The sequence below is a fragment of a genome, unplaced genomic scaffold (assembly GCF_019419815.1).
Source record: "Pyrus x bretschneideri cultivar Hongxiangsu unplaced genomic scaffold, Pyrus_bretschneideri_v1 Contig40, whole genome shotgun sequence".
In the NCBI taxonomy this organism is placed as follows: Eukaryota; Viridiplantae; Streptophyta; class Magnoliopsida; order Rosales; family Rosaceae; genus Pyrus; species Pyrus x bretschneideri.
Genome location: NW_025999724.1, coordinates 989,962 through 1,006,468, shown reverse-complemented (window position 1 = coordinate 1,006,468; position 16,507 = coordinate 989,962). Strand labels below are relative to the sequence as shown.

The window sequence follows — 16,507 nt, the reverse complement described above, 5'->3', positions numbered from 1 at the left end:
TATTCGTTTAGGACGCCCTTTGATCGAGGGTTAGGTAGTACTTCATCTGTTGTGTATATGCTTTTAATTTGTTAAATAAATGTCTTTCTTGTGTCATCAAAGTTCCTCATATGAAATGAACCCAAACTCGAAGATAGAGTAACTCTAACATAGAAAAATCGTGTGGCTAGGATTGGAAGAGGCAATTAAGTCCCTCTTTCTGCATATCTGTTTTAATCTTCCTGGAGGCAGATTGCCTGCCCTCCTATTTGGGTGCTTTTTTCATCCCCTCCTATTTTTGCGGTCACGGTTAAGCCACGTTAACATTTTATATTCCTATTGTTTTTTGTCTTATTATCTCTATAAAAAAAATTAATATAAATATTGATGTGGCTTAATCGAGATCGTACAAAATAGAAAAAGATGTAAAAAACACCCAAACAGAAGGACAAACAATCTGCTCCAATCTTCCTTCCTACCCACATCGTATGGAAGTACCACACATGTAGAAAAAATGTTATGTGAAGGGTATGGAAATTTGGTTGAGAATTTTTCTTTTGCCTTTGATTGCTTAGCAAACTTGATTGGACATGTTACAGAGGTTGGTACCCCAAATTAGTGACCAAACGTCGATTTGTTGGTTTTTGTGATTATCCATAAATTAATGACATTTTTTTTTCAGTCAAAACTTTGTTTTTTTAGTACATCATATTTTTACATTAAGGAGAAAAAGAGTTTGGCTAAACCTCTTAATAGGCAGTCTAATTTGGTATCGAATTTGTCATCCATGAGATTCGAACCTAAAACCTCTCACTTCTAAGTGAAGAGAAATACCACCAAATCGTAATATTGAGTCACGATGAACATTCAATACTTTGTTTGGCCAATTATCCCGTTCCCATCCCACGTTGCATTGTATCAATTATTTGGGAAAGGTGACTGAAAATTCAATGTTGTACCTGCCCCTTCCCTAACAATGGCATTTATTAGGATATAGTTAATCGCTTCACTTTTTCTTCTTGAAAAAAGGCTATCTTTGTTCACACTGCGTCGCTAACTTGTTGGTATCGATCTGTCACGCTGGCGCTTTGATATGTATAACAGTGCTTTGATATGTATAACAGTATAAGTTGTTGATAAGTAAAGGTTGTTGATATGTATAAGTTGTTGGTATGTATAACTTGTTGGTATCGCTCTTTCACACATGCTAAAGTCATGCTAACATGCTAACCATACGATTCACTCACCCATATTGGGAAGGGGCATGTTCGTACTATTCTGTCTTTATGTGTATTTTTTTTTTTTTTTAATGGTTGTAGAAGGAAATGAGAGCTATTTTATAAACTAAATTTTTTAATACTATGCAGTAATTGAGTTAGAACTTGTAGATCGATTTACTCTAAATTTTAAAGTGAATTGAAACCTTAAGAGATGTTAGTGTAATGTTTTTTTTTTTGGAAAAATTATAAATTTCAGGAGTTAGTGAAATTAACACAATATGATATGAATAGTAAGTTGAGAATATATTCGTTAGAAACAACTAGAAGAGATTACATTTTTTGAATAAGTTTATTTTTGGTTGGCTAGTTTGTAAAAGAACTACCAAAGCCAATCTCTCGTGGATTAAAAAAATAGGACTTTTATCACAAATAGTCTCTGAAATTAAAAATCAATCAATGTAGTCCCTGAAAATAGGTGTTGCAAATTAATGTGGTCATTCCGTCATAATTTTGTTAAAAATTTTGTTAAGTGCTGATGTGGCACATAAATGGACCCCATAAGATTTACGAGTTTTTATCACAAATGGTCATTGAATTAACCCACATTATCAAGATGGTCCTCAAAATTGACCCACACCATCAAGATAACCCTTGAAATTGACCCACACTATCAATGTGGTCCTTAAAATTAAAATTAATTAATGTAGTCCTTAAAAATAGGTGTCACAAATCAATATGATTATTCCGCCACTATTCTGTAAAAAAATTTGTTATGTGATGATGTGGGTTTAATAATTAATTAAAAAAATTATCTAAATACCTTTTTGCACGATGAATTTTTTTTTTTTTTCTTATAGTAGGGCTTACTTTGAAGAGAGATCTCTTCCATAAATTCTCAAAGGACACATGGCTTAACCAATGCCTAAGAGGGGGTGTGGAAATATTCTTCAACCAACAATAGACGCACCTCGGTTATAACCTCATTATCGCAAGGTAGACCTCACCGTTCCTTGCATCACCAAACCTCCAGGGAAGCACTAAATAAGCTCTCCAAGATTAAGGTTGTGAGGATGTTGATCGCCTAAATGTTAACGATGATGTCCCATAAGTCGTTGCCAATGGGCCAAATCGTCACCAAATGTGATCTCGATCCAAGTTCAATTTGGTGAAGGGTGTCGAAGTGTGTAAAGATGGGTGTATTGAAATTTTTTTTAGAGAATAGAGAGCGAATGAGGTAGAGAAATGTGGAGTGGGATCGGAGGTGATTGCAAGACTGGGTTTTTAGGTTGACAATTTTTTTTTTATTAACTATTAAATTATTAAGCCTATTTGTAATTTTTTTTTAAACTTAATTAGACTTGTGTGACCCATTTATGTGTTACATTAGCACATAACAGAATTTTGACAGAATTGTGACGGAAGGACTACATTGATTTCAGACACTTACTTGCGGGACTACATTGGTCAATTTTTAATTTCAGAGACCATTTTGATGTCACGGGTCAATTTCAAGGACTATTTTGATGTCGTGGGTCAATTTAAATGACCATTTGTGAGAAAAAATGGCTTATCCATTTATGTGCCACAACAGTACTTAACGAAATTTTTTAACAGAATTGTAACGGAAGGACCATATGAATTTACGACACTTATTTCAAGAACTACATTGTAACATCCCACTTCGCCCAGGGGAGTGATCCTTATATGTATATTCTCATCCCTACCTAGCATGAGGCCTTTTGAGAGCTCACTGGCTTCGGGTTCCGTAGGAACTCCGAAGTTAAGCGAGAAGGGGGCTAGAGCAATCCCATGATAGGTGACCCACTGGGAAGTTGCTCGTGAGTTCCCAAAAACAAAACCGTGAGGGAATGGTAAGCCCAAAGCGGACAATATCGTGCTACGGTGGTGGAGTGGGCCCGGGAAGTGATCCACCTTGGGCCGGGATGTGACAATTTGGTATCAGAGCCAATCCATGCCCGGAAGTGTGCCGACGAGGACCTCGAGACCCTAAGGGGGGTGGATTGTAACATCCCACATTACCCAAATAAGTGATCTTTATATGTATATTCTCATCCCTACCTAGCACGAGGCTTTTTGGAAGCTCACTGGCTTCGGGTTCCGTAGGAACTCCGAAGTTAAACGAGAAGGGGGCTAGAGCAATCCCATGATGGGTGACCCACTGGGAAGTTGCTCGTGAGTTCCCAAAAACAAAACAATGAGGGAATGGTAAGCCCAAAGCGGATAATATCGTGCTACAGTAGTGGAGCGGGTCGGGGAAGTGATCCGCCTAGGGCCGGGATGTGACAACATTGATTGATTTTCAATTTCAAGGACCATCTTGATGGTGAGGGTCAATTTCAAGGACTATTTGTGATAAAACTGCAAAAAAAAATCACAACACACGTGTATTGACCTAACATGAAGAGAATAACATATATAGCGTTAAGTTTTTTTATTGTGACCGGAACACGGGTAGTATACCACGTGTTTTTATAAAAGTGTGGGAAATTTTATTTTTTAAGTTATTAACTTTTTAACACACATATCTCACCATTTGTATAGTGATACATGGTGTACCACTCCGTGTGCCGATCATATTGAAAAATCTCTCATATATAGCACAAATACATTGTCATATGACCTTTAGTGCCCATACAGTAAAATATTTAAACAAAAATTTACGCAAGTCTTTATTTTATTTTATTGGACGATGTAATCGTACTATTTAAGTTTTTCTCCGAACTTAGACCCGTGGATCAGCGAAAGTCCATCTAGAACTTGCCGACAACCCAACCCATTCATTATGTATGGCCAACATAAAAACCGAAAGCGAACCCATCAGCAACACAACCCGAATACCAAAACCACACCATGTGGGCAGTGACCTACCCGCCCCCGCCACCACCATCTCAACCTCTCATCCCCAAACCACCTCCGACGTACCCCGTCCGCCTTTCTATTGCCGCAAAGTCTCAGCCGCCATCCCAAGACCTCGGAGGCTTAGGCCGATCAATCCTCACAAAACTCAAATCCAATCCCAACCCAAAATTACAAGGAAAGCAAAAGCAAGATGAAGAGGGTAAGAAGGTAATTAGTGGGTCGGATGTGCTTTTCGCCATGCAGAGAGCAGCGGCGAAGAAAAACAGAGAGAGCGTTAAGAAAAAGAAGAAGGCACCGCCGTCGTCGTCGTCATCCTATGCGGGCAGTCACAGGGAAGAGGAAGGTGTGGACGAGTATGGTAACGTGAGGCCCTTGCGTGTGAAAAGCGAGTGGGGTAGTAGGTTGGATGAGTTGGGAAAACGCCTTCAAGAGCTTTCTTCCAAGGCCCTTTGAGGCTGGAATTATGCCCCTCTATGTATTCCTAATTTTTAGTGTGAATTATATTATTTGTTAACCTTTACTTATTTTTATGCACAAAAATTTAGTGCGTGATTTGGTTTGCTTTAAATTTCAAATTTGTAGCATACATAAATTAAACTGATCAATTGGTGACTAGGTTGGTTCAATCGTTTTCTTTGGTGTAAGAGCATCTCCAATCATGCTTCATATTTTATAACAAAGTTTTAATTAAAACTATCAAAATGTTATTTTAGGAGATCCATAATTATACCATAAATAAATTGAATCAATATTAAACTCTCCTAGTGAAAAAAAAAAAAAAAAAAACAAACAAAGTTAATCAAGTTCTTTTTAATCAACATACAATGAGATAAACTTATCAATTGATACATCATACGACACACAAATGTGGCACAAATGATAAGATAATTATACCAAATACATCAAGATTATGTGAATGAGAAATCGAGCTTGATGCAAAGCGTGGATCACACTGCTCTAGCCAAATTTGTATATTAATCATGTTGGTTTAGTTTGAGAGGTTTAAACAATTCAATGATTTTTTTTTTCTCATCCTAAATAAAATATCAAATTTGAAGTGTCCACTGTGACAACAGTGTGAAGAAAGTTGAAGTTGCACCATAAAACCAATTAACAATATTGTGAGTAGCCTGTTGGAAGTGTGCCCTAAAAGCCAATTTCGTAATATTAGATATTATGTAACAACTCCATATTAATTAATAAATAAATTCAACATAGCCCAACTTACTTATAAACCCATGCAAGATTCAGTTTCCTTTCAACGTTGCATCATGCAAGATTCAGTCTTTCTCTTGCCTAACGAATCTTGAGAAGGACAATACCGGGAGGGTCCTCAACTCAAACTAGGTAATTTCCAATTGAAAGCACAGACTTAGTTTAACAATGTGCAACAACATTACAAATACGAGAATGGAAATTCAAACTAATGCGTAACACCAGCAAAATTACATGTTAATTAAAAATCCATACATTCATTCTTCCATTGAGATAAATCCGCCGTCATACATGCCATATATGATAAAGTAATATGGTGGAGGAAGTGCCGTGTTGAATTGTTTGGCTTAATGTTTAGGCAGTCTAGTCTTTCTTGAATGATGTAGTAAACCTTTTCTTGCGTCGCAATTAAGCTTGTTTCTTACTTCTTGACTTTGGAAAGTTGAATATGGACTCCTTTATCATCCTCATCACTCAATAATTTATTTTTGTTGTGTTTCTTAGTCTTTAACTTTGCCTATGTTTGAACCTTTTGGGTAATGGTTATCGGAAAACTTTGCATTACTTGGTTGGTCTTTCTATGCCTAAGAAAGAATGCAAGTCTTGCCATTGGGTTTTCCTTTGGATGGAAACTCTTCAAATGTTAAGATACATGTATTTCTCATTCTTAGAAATCGTAGAATACAAATCGTTACGCATAAGAGAACTATATAATCGTAATGAAGTATTAAGTTAAGAAATGATTGTCGAACTGATCGCTACTTCTTTCTAAATTGCACCGAGTTCTTTTGATATAAAACTCCATGTAGAAATAGATTTGGTCATTCTATGACGGACCTACGTGATTAAATTAAAGTAAATAGTGGTGCAATTCTTACTATCTCGAGAAGAGTCTAGAAAAAGTAGCCACAACACTTGGCTCCTAATATTTTTGGGCGTTCCAAGTGTAGGGAAAATGATGTGATGCTCCATTTCATTAAACTTCTTATTGTATTTTCTTACATAACACTCAAATACTTGATTCTATGGGACATCTATGATTTGGTTTTCTCGTAAGCAAGTTTGTTGTCTGTCCAGTCAAATTAGGTATGCATGGATGGCCTTTTCTTGAATTGGACTTCAGATTTACTAGAATATGAAAAAACATCTGTCTGCTTTATTTCCGTTGCTTGAGTAACTCTTTGTCAACGACCAAATGCTGATCTATGTGTGTTTTTTTTTTTTTTTGGTGTGTCAAACAAGCTAATTCCATTAAATAGAAAGCTAATACGGGGTTATGAAAGTCCAAGACAATCGAAAACAACCAAATAAGACTACAACCCGACATATAAGAAATACAAGGAAATAGCCCCAAAAGGGGAGCCCATGACGACTGTAAAACAGAAAAGTCTACATTTGAATAAAGGGGCCATCTGCCTCCGCCCAAATAGCTGCCTCCAACATAGCAAGTGGATGAACAGAAAATGGGGGTGGACAAGCTACCCGTGCTACGTGCTCTCTCATAATCTTACCAAATAATGCTAACTAATTGTATTTTATGAGCCACCCAAAGCCAGAGAATGTGTCCAAATGAAATCCATAGAGGAAACACTCGATAAGCTGAGTGGCAAGAGGTCGGTGTACTGACTCCCAGCTAGGAACGACAATTGAGAGGTAGAAAGCACGAGTCCTGGATCCATCATAAACTGATTTCAAGCTCAAGAAAATTGAGACCAAGCTGAAAGCAAGGTGAAGCCCAAAGCAAGTGTGCAACTGATACATGTTAAAAAACGCAATGGTGAATTACTCTGGTAAATGGTGTTTTCGTTGTCAACACACCGACAGCATTTGTGTGTTGGTTCTTGTGATCTGATGCAGCTTTATATAATTGGGTCCCTTTGGAGTAATTGAGTGACTGATCCGCAAATTAGGACAAAACGAAACCCACTTTGGATTTTGGATTTTGGATTTTGATCCACAAACTGACTTGTCCACAGACAACTTTGAATTTGCCAAAACGTTAGCTGGTCCCCTCATTATGACAGTTGCCAAATATCATGAGCCTGATAGAGGAAGACCTTCATGTTACGTGTAGACAATTACTGTGACATTCTGTTTTATTAGTATGATATTATGGCCTTGTTTAGCAGTTTGGACTGTTCTGATTATTTCAGCCAGATAAGATAAATAGTTGTCGGATAATACTAATTAAATTAGTCGGGTGTTTGGTGAAATATCGGACTAATCACCGTATTAATAGGATCGATTATGTTATATTTTTTAATTACTTGTTAATAGTATTTCAGGAATGATAATTTAAATTAAAATAAATTCGACAAAAAAATAAAAAAATAAAATAAATCAAAAGAAACCAAAGAAGGATGAACAGGGGAGAAGTGCTCGGAGATTCGAGATCCCTTTGAAACCCATACCAAAACGAAAATCACAAACTAATACATCAAACAGAAAAAATCACAAATTATCAAGAATCACAAATCCATCAAATAGAAAAAATCACAAACTAAAGGAAACATGACAGAGAGAGAAAAAGAGAAAAAAAAGAAGAAAAAAAAAGGAAAATTGCAACAAGAGGAAGACGATGAAGATGAAACGAGAAAACACCCATGAGGAAGATGATGCAATCAGGTGTGAGCGGGAGTAGCTCTGAATCTCCAGCAACAGACACGAGAAAACGGAGTAGACGCAAGAGCGGTGCGAGTCGTTCTGAGGCCGACTAAGGTTTGGTTTGGTACTGAGGTGATTCTGAAAAAAGCTGGTATCAAAAAAAGATGGGAGTTGTTTTTGTGTTTGGTAAACATTCAGCTTCAGCTTTTTTTCACAGTTTTTGGTGAAAAAAAGCCAAAAACAAGAAGCTGCAAAACCCAGCTTTGAAAAACCGACTGTTTTTCACATCTGTTTACATAAAAGTTTACCATACACTATAATACTGCTTTTTTTTTTTTTTTTCAAAAACACTTACAAAAAAGTTTACCAAACATTTTGCTGCTTTATTTCACAACTGCTTATTCTCACATCACAGCAAAAACAGTTTTTTTTCAAAGCACAACAATACCAAACCAGCCCTAATTATACTGAGCTTTTTGAGTGTACTAACTAGCGGGTGTGCGGCATACTAATTAACTTGGACTGGACTCGTCAGTCCAGCGACTATTTAGTACGTAAGTCTCCAAATTAATACTATCTGATGCTTAATATGGTGTGCGAAACGAGGCCTACGTAAAGAATTCATATAGCACTGTATCATTAACCTGAATTAAAAGCGTAGTTGTTCTATTTGAAGTTTTATGCATGTCTTTCGTGCTATATACATTAAGAGCAAAGCGAGAGGCACCATATTTTTTCGTGCTATATACGTTGATTACATCGATACACATTGTTACATAACAGATCAAATAGTCATGTAATCAGCTAAAATAGGAATTTGGATCCCATCCGGATCTAAATTGTGGAGATCTTAGAGATCCTCACATATTAATTATTCATCGTGTATCATATGGTCAGAAATTATTTGATTTTTTTATTTAAAATTAAACACAAATAATACCTGACAAAAACTAGCAGCACGATGTACGATGAACGACTATAATATGAGGATCCCTAGGATCCCCACAAAATGGATCCAGAGAAGATCCTTTCACCAAAAATAGTTTAAAGGCCCGTTTAAAAATACTTTTGCATGCTCATTCTGTCATACATGATTTAGTTGGAAGCACGACAAAACATTGTACCAAGCCTAGCCAAAAATGAATTTTTAACCGTTCTAAAAGCAATGCCAAACGAGCCTTGATTATTAAACAAAATGTGACAGAAGGAAAAAAGCAGTGTCAACAAAATTGGGATGCAGTAGCATTGTACCGGCAATAAAATCAAACTTTGATTTTTGCTAGGTGTCAATTAAAAAATGCCAACAATTGCATTACATTATACAGGAGACAATTCCTAGATTGTCAATCAGTCTTGAACATTTCTTGTGGGCATACATTAACTGCGCTGAGACACCAACATTCACTTATAGAACCCTCAGTTTTTCCTAATCCTAGAAGCCTTTTTTTGTTTTTGTTTTCCATTTTTCTACCCCATCTTTTCCACTGAAAAGAGAAAGAAGGAATAGGGAGAGGTGGTTCTGTTATTTTTCCCCTTTTTTAGGGTAATTCGTCTTTCAAGCAATCACATGCTCCTTGTTTTATCCCAAAAACAGCCTCAATCCTCTGCCCGCTAGTATGGTCGGTACCTTCTGCCACCACGGTTGCCTTCATCACTGCCACCACCTCCTCGTCCACTGCCTGGACCATTGCTCCGATCTGCTCTTCGAGGTCGAGGAGTTGGCATCTGTACACCAGGCTGCTGACTGCACAATACCAATCTCTATGAGACATTGTTCTGTACATTTTATCATTTTTTATTCTAAAGGTCCTCCCCCAGAGAACAAATGACAACTTACAGTACATAGCCAATTCGACCATCCGGTAAAACCATAGGCACCATGTGCATTCCTGCAGGCATTGGTCCCCTACCATATATCATTGGCTGTTCACGTGTAAAACCGGTTAGAAGAAATTAGACTACCAAAGTACAAGATGACAAATAATTCAGTGATGTACCTGCTGAAAGCCTGCAGCAACACCATATCCAGCCCCCACTGAGCCGTATGGATTTCCGCCATAACCACCACCATACCCTGGGCGTGCAAGGTGGCTTGCATGAGGCCCTGCATTGTACGGATAAGCCCCATCAGGTTTCTTCTCAGTCTGAGGCTTCGCAAGGACAACTTCCAGTGGATGACCTATAAACAAATAGCTTCGAATATTAATTTTGGAGACACTATGAACTCAACAAAGAAATAAAGAGGACGTTTCAGACCTGTGTCTTTCGACCAACTCATGATACTTTATACAAAAATCAAATAAACATATGTAACAGAAAGAAGCATTTTCAACTAAGACCAGCTCTCTATTGATTATTGATTATTATCCACATTAAGTAGCTTTGCACAAGCAAACAAAGCATTTAACCTTAGGCCTTTTTCATTTTTTAAGATAACCATGATATTTACAAGCCTACAAGCTGTTATTTCTAAAATTTTAAGAGAGAGTTCCTAATGGAAGCCACAAATTTTTTAAGTTCCATATGTTTGTTATAATATAATAGGAATACAAGTTTCACATTTGATTTAATTGAAGTAACTTTAACCGCAATGATGAAAAGAATGGACAGTAGAGTTAATGCTTCCACCATGAGTTCCTATGTCAAACCAAATCATATAGCATTTCATTCCACGCCATGAATCCTGACACGAAACACCAATTCTTAAAACATTATGAACTAACCCCCTATGTTATTTCATTATTTCACAAATTTACCAGGAGATGGTTGTGTGGTGGATTAGCTTACCCACTTTGGGATATCTTCAGGCCTGTGGTTGTAGCATTATGAGTGCACCCCCTACAGGCATGAGTATAATCCTTTTCTAAAGCATTATTCGTATTCACAGGCCTAGGGCTGTTTGTTCCTCTTGCAGTTAGTTTCTGCATCTTTGGGCCTCAGGCCCCTAATCTCTACCCAACAAAAAATCAATCTCAAAACAAGGACACCCCTCCATACACTTGACTTTAGATGTAAAACCAACTGATAGAATTTCCATAACAAGTTTAGCTAGATTTATTAGTTTCTTTAGTTAAGGAGTTCCAAAATCATCAACTGTATACACTTAACTTAGTGCAAGCTGCATGTAAGTTAAAAGATGCATCGATGACATTGCATCAAACTAAAAACTACCAAGAACAATTTCTAAATAGAGTTTTATCTTGCTCGATTTTAGATTCTCAAAAAGCCCCTGAAGTAGTGCAAAATACGTACCATCAATTTCATATTTCTCAGTGTCTTTGACAGCCTTCAGTGCACTTGCCCTTTCAGCAAAATGGATGAAGCCAAAATCTCGTTTTCCTTGACCACCTCTTCCAGGTGGCATAACCACTTTTGTTACTTCACCATGGTGCTGGAATAGTTCCTTCAGCTTCTCAGTGCTAGTGTTCTCAGGTATGTTTTTCACATAAAGAGCCTTCACCTGGGACTTGTAAAAGAAACAACATACCAGAAAGAAAATGTCAATTCGTAGGCAGTAACATAATCTGAAAATTTTAAATAGAAAGAAAAACGTGACATTTAAACTTCAAGCAAATGAGCAACTGAGTTTTAAATTCTCCATCAAAGTTTTTAAACAAATTAACTAAGTTCATATCAAGTCAAACTGTGACTCATATGAATTTAACGATTTAAAAATATAACTAGAGTATATCTCTATACTAATATGAAATGCCAATAACTCATTTCGGCTCTTCACTCTTTAATTTCTGAAAATCAAAAAAATCCCTCACTAAACATTAAAATAAACTTGCAAATAAAATACACTTCCAATAAAGAAAAACTTCGATAAAAAGAAGAAAAAGAATTTATTTCCAAGTTTTGGGGCATTACTATCATGCTCACATTGCACAGATTCTTATAAACTACTCACTTGCATCGATATGCTACCAGATGCAGTTCAGACATAATAGATTAATCTTTGGAAATATTTTCTTTTTTAAGTTTTCCAAACAAAAACAAAAACTTTGAACTTGTCTATTAAGCCCCTGAAACTGGATATTCATTCAATTAGAAATTGGAGTATACCTGAGCTGCAGCAGTATGATCAGGAGTACTTTTTGGATCTGCCCAGGTAACAGTTGGGGTATTTCCATCCAGCTTAAAATTTGAATTCGACATTTTCTGTCTTGAATAATCAGCGCAGGCATTATTATAATACAAAACAAAAGCAAAACCACGATTTCTGCTTGCATTTTGAGGATCCTGCAATTAGCCAAATATAATTCCATAAGAATATTAATCCAAGCAGCATTAATCTCTATATGAACATGACTACAGATGGATTAACAAATCTAACCTTTATTAGTTCAATGTGCTCAACTCCAGGACCAACCTCATCAATGACTTTACGAAACTCATCCTCGGTCCAGATTTTTGGAACATTACCAATGAACAATCTATATTTAGTTTCAGAAAGTGAACATCTTAAGGTTTTACCCTGCATAGATGAAACACAATATAGGTGTTAATCACGTTGGAACTATCTTAAAAAGGAATAAAGATGATAGTACACAACACTACAAAAGAAAAACATCACTACCTTGAATACTTTACCATGCAACTCTTCAATGGCTTTTTGTGCAACCTCTTTAGTCTTAAATCCTATAAATGCATAACCCTTGCTTTCACCAGTTTCCCTGTCTTGCATTAATCTTACCTGGAAAACAATTAAAGAATGAAATCCTCACAGAAAATACAACTCCAACTCCAGTCTACCCCAAACATAAGGTTAAAATGTCACAAGCACAAGAGCTCAAAGTTCTGACCTCAATAATTTCGCCTATTTCATTACATAGATCCCTCAGATCTTCTTCCGAAGTGTCTTTAGGAAGTCCACCAATGAAAACTTCAGACCCATAGGGGGGAAGGGCAAGAAGTTGTGCATGCTTCTCTTTCTCCTCTTCATTGACAGGACTAGAAGGTTTCTCTCCATCTTCCACAAATTCACCAGCATTGTGGCTTTCATCTGGTTTGGGTGGGTGATCTGTGTCGCTAGCCTTTGTTGCAGGATCTTCATGTGCTTCTTCAACATGCTCCTCCACATTTTCATCACTGCCTCCATCTACTCCATCTTCATCTATTTGCTCATCTACATCATCGTCCATCTCTTCCATGAAGTTGTCCTCATCCAGATCCACCCGGTCCTCAACTTCCGCTCCTTCTGCCATGTCTGGTTCACGCACCAACTTTTGTCATCCAATAACTAACCCAATGGTCAGCTGAATAAGCTGCAAGCTCACACTATTATTATGGATTTGCACCCACCCCATGAGCATATGTCATATACTCTTCTTAAAAACACCAAATAGTAGTTTATATGTAGGAGGAAAGTGTAAAATTAATTTGGTGCTGTGCGGGCAACAAGTGCATTAAAACTTGCCAACTTTCCTCTGCACCCCACGGTTTCTGAGAAACAACAGAGGAACCTTATTATTGCCACACCAACTACAGACCATTTATCAAATCCAAGTTTTATTTCCTTACGTCGCGAATCCATCAAGCAAACTGAGCACAAGAAGCTAAAACTAGACTATGTTTAAAGGGTTATGCAGAATTAATCTCCAAAATTTTCACATTCAAGGATTCCCAAATCTAAAAACAAATTAGATTAGAAAGAAAACCAAACCCTTTCTTTCCAATACATATTAAATTACAGACTTGGGCAACCCATCTCTGGCAATTCTCAAAGCAATATACTTAGTTCAAAGGGGGCAATAAAAAGTTCATCTGAGTAAAACCCAAGAACCCAATTGATGAAACTGTTCCAGGAGACAAAAACCCAATAGAGTTTCAATCTACTTATCCAAGAAAAACCCTCTATCTGTCTGAAAACCCCAATAGGGCAATCCATTCTATGCCTATCAGGGACCTCCAATGGAGGATCAATTAGCACAGAGACAGGTGAACAAAACCCACAAAAAAAAAATCATAGATTTTAAGGCCGTCAGAGTCTCAAAAGCGAATCAGAATACAAAGGCAAAGGCAACTCCGGTTACTGCAAAGTTATCAGAAAATTGAAAAAAAGAGTGAGACTTTGCGGCGTACCAGTGTGGTGTGATTCTGGGAGCAAAGATTTGGGTGTTGGGGATTTTGACGTTTGGCCTTGTTTCTCGTACTGAGTTGAGGAAGAAGAGGGGCAGAAACTCGAGTGCTGTGTGTCTGCGTGTTGTGCTTTATGTTGCTATCCGACGAGCCCCGAATTGGGTTTTCGTTTCCCAAATTTCCCTATTTGGGAAAGAGAGTGTCAAGAAAGAAATGCGAAATGTTGCGTTGACATTATATATTTGTGAGACAGTTTTCTCTTGACGAATGAAAATGTGACACGTTGTCTTTTGGCTTGTCTAGCTGAATTTTATTTCAGCAGTGTTTTATTTACTGTCTGTTTGTATCATTTCTCTAATATAGAAAGAGCCCACCAACATATATAGGTCTTATCTTTATTAAAGATATAATACAAATAATAATATAAATAGATCATAAGAATAACATTTTTTTAATTTTATTTTGAAAATTATGCTAAGTACAGTTATGTACATGTGGTACTTGCATACAAAATGGTGTGAGGCTTACACCAGTCAATGACTACTACCACTTATGCATTAACGATTTCGGTATACGCGTGGGTAGTTTCACTAAATGGTGCGAGTACTGCACCAATTAGCGACTACCATTTATGCATCAAAAGTTACTATGTTTGCATACATGTCAATTGCATCACTAAATGGCGCTGGTTTTACCCCAATCAACGACTACCATTTCTACATCAACAATTTACATACGTGTGGACAAGTAACATATTTTCCTTATTATGAAATGACAATATCACCATTGATTACATTTTTTTTTTTAATTTTAAATTTGTGTGGTATGAGAGATTCGAAAGTGAGATTTCTTTGTAAACTAAAAAGAGAGATATCACTAAGTGAAGATCTAGGTGATACAAAAAAAATATGAATGTTAGTTATATGCGAAGCTAAGCATGGGAACACATGTGCGACTCTCTTTCTAGGTTATTTTGGCATCACCAAATAAGTTCTTTTTATACATAAATACTCATGATGACGATGCGTTCAAATTAGACCCCGATAGTCTTTTCTTGTAAGAATATACTCTCTTTTTAGCAAAAATTTTGAGGTTAAAACAATTGTTTTGATGTGACATATGTTCTAATACATATTGTGTAAATCCTAAGTAGAGATAGATTAGGAATCCTTGGGATCTAAAAGATCTCTCCTAATACACTTTGTATCACTTGGAGAACAAGTTTCTCTGCTCCTTATTATTATAAATAAAGGCACAAGGATTGGGGAATTAACACACAATTCCTCAAGTCCATTCTCCACCCTCTTTCTCTCCATGTTGCACACCTCAGCTAAATATAGGTCACAACACGTTATCAGCATGCTCTTCACGCTGTGCTAAAGATAATTTATTCATCTTCAATTAGGGGAGTATTACTTTCAATTATTTTTAATTGACTAAATTTTGATTTTATTGAATTCATATACTTTTATTGATTCAATTTTTTTTTCTTATGTTGAATGTGATACAAACTTGAAGATGAGAGTCGAAATTGAAGAAATAATTTCTACAAACCCGTTCACAATATTCATCACGCAATCCAGGTTCTTCTAAAACAACGGTATTTATCTTGATGTTTTTTTAGTCTGATTGCATGAACCTTCACCATAATGCATGACCCAATTTTACGATTTATGGATTTTAGATCCTACATAAATTGTTTATGCATTACATTCATAATATTGCTATTGTGTGAATTGAATATGTGTGAATAAGCAAGGAAAAAGAAAGAAGAAACCCCTATAACTCAAGTAGGGCCTGAAAACATGGATATATATGTTTCAAATTTGGGCCTAATCTATGAGAGCCCAATGCTTGAGCACCGAGCTCGCGCTAGACCTGTGTCTAAACCATGGCTTGCAGCCCACGGCTGCGCCAAGCCTAGTTAAGCCACACAGCTCTTGGCCCCAGCACAGAACGACGTTGTTTAGAACGTCTTCTTCCCCTAGCCCCTTGCACTTCGACGAAATCGAGGACTACGCCAGCAGCCGCACCCGTCACCAAATCTCGGCGATTGCAGGATTGTGGTGATGCCAGAAGTTGTCCACCACCTTCGATCTCGACGATGAAGATCGATTTTCCCGGTCAAAACATTTCGTCGGATTTTTTTTAGACACAGATCGCGATTCCTAGAGCTTCCCCAACCGTGTTCCTCGTGACTCCGACATTGAGAATATATCTCAATCTTGAAACTAAGGGTTCCAGAACGAACCCTGGCTCTCCTCATCTGAGATCGATATCCGACACTGTTCTGGTGTCTGCGCCGTCGCCAGCAGCAGCCACCGTCGAGGTTTCCAGTCGAAACCCAAATCCAGCGTTCCTGGGCTTGGATATCAAAAGGCTCACAGCCCCAGTTTGGGCCTAGAACCTCTTGGCCCGTTTTGGTTTTAGACCTGCTGCATTAGCAGCTAGCCTAGCAACCTATTCTGGACTTGGGCTCATGCCTCAAAAAAAAATATTTGGGCTTTCAGGCTACTTTTTTTTTATTT

The 16,507-nt window shown here is 37.2% G+C and overlaps 2 protein-coding genes across 5 annotated transcripts; one reads left to right on the top strand and one right to left on the bottom strand.

The window, feature by feature from the left end:
- The first annotated feature begins 3,857 nt into the window (after positions 1 to 3,857).
- On the top strand, positions 3,858 to 4,705 carry LOC125469149. The gene has a single exon (XM_048566202.1). The coding sequence runs from the start codon at positions 4,071 to 4,073 to the stop codon at positions 4,530 to 4,532; it is 462 nt and encodes a 153-aa protein (XP_048422159.1). The 5' UTR covers positions 3,858 to 4,070; the 3' UTR covers positions 4,533 to 4,705.
- A 4,438-nt stretch (positions 4,706 to 9,143) lies between these two features.
- Positions 9,144 to 14,180, bottom strand: LOC125469152 (heterogeneous nuclear ribonucleoprotein Q-like). Of its 4 annotated transcripts, none has more exons than XM_048566214.1 (9): positions 13,983 to 14,180; positions 12,704 to 13,178; positions 12,478 to 12,594; positions 12,235 to 12,375; positions 11,964 to 12,140; positions 11,151 to 11,364; positions 9,896 to 10,077; positions 9,736 to 9,821; positions 9,144 to 9,642 (listed from the first exon to the last, which is right to left on the bottom strand). In XM_048566214.1, exons 2-9 carry the CDS (start codon positions 13,103 to 13,105, stop codon positions 9,510 to 9,512), a joined length of 1,452 nt encoding a protein of 483 aa, XP_048422171.1. In that variant the 5' UTR covers positions 13,106 to 13,178; positions 13,983 to 14,180; the 3' UTR covers positions 9,144 to 9,509. The 4 variants fall into 4 exon arrangements, with proteins under 4 accessions (XP_048422171.1, XP_048422169.1, XP_048422172.1 ...); XM_048566212.1 differs by having other exon boundaries at positions 12,704 to 13,165; XM_048566215.1 differs by having other exon boundaries at positions 11,151 to 11,358; positions 12,704 to 13,165.
- Between the last annotated feature and the right edge of the window lie 2,327 nt (positions 14,181 to 16,507).

Coding starts and splice junctions, on each gene's coding strand:
- LOC125469152 (XM_048566214.1), bottom strand. CDS start 13,105: ATGGCAGAAGGAGCGGAAGTTGAGGACCGGGTGGATCTGGATGAGGAC. Junction 12,376..12,477: donor TGCATGGTAAAGTATTCAAG/GTAGTGATGTTT, acceptor TCATCTATGCAG/GGTAAAACCTTAAGATGTTC. Junction 9,822..9,895: donor TTGCTGCAGGCTTTCAGCAG/GTACATCACTGA, acceptor ACACGTGAACAG/CCAATGATATATGGTAGGGG.
- LOC125469149 (XM_048566202.1), top strand. CDS start 4,071: ATGTGGGCAGTGACCTACCCGCCCCCGCCACCACCATCTCAACCTCTC.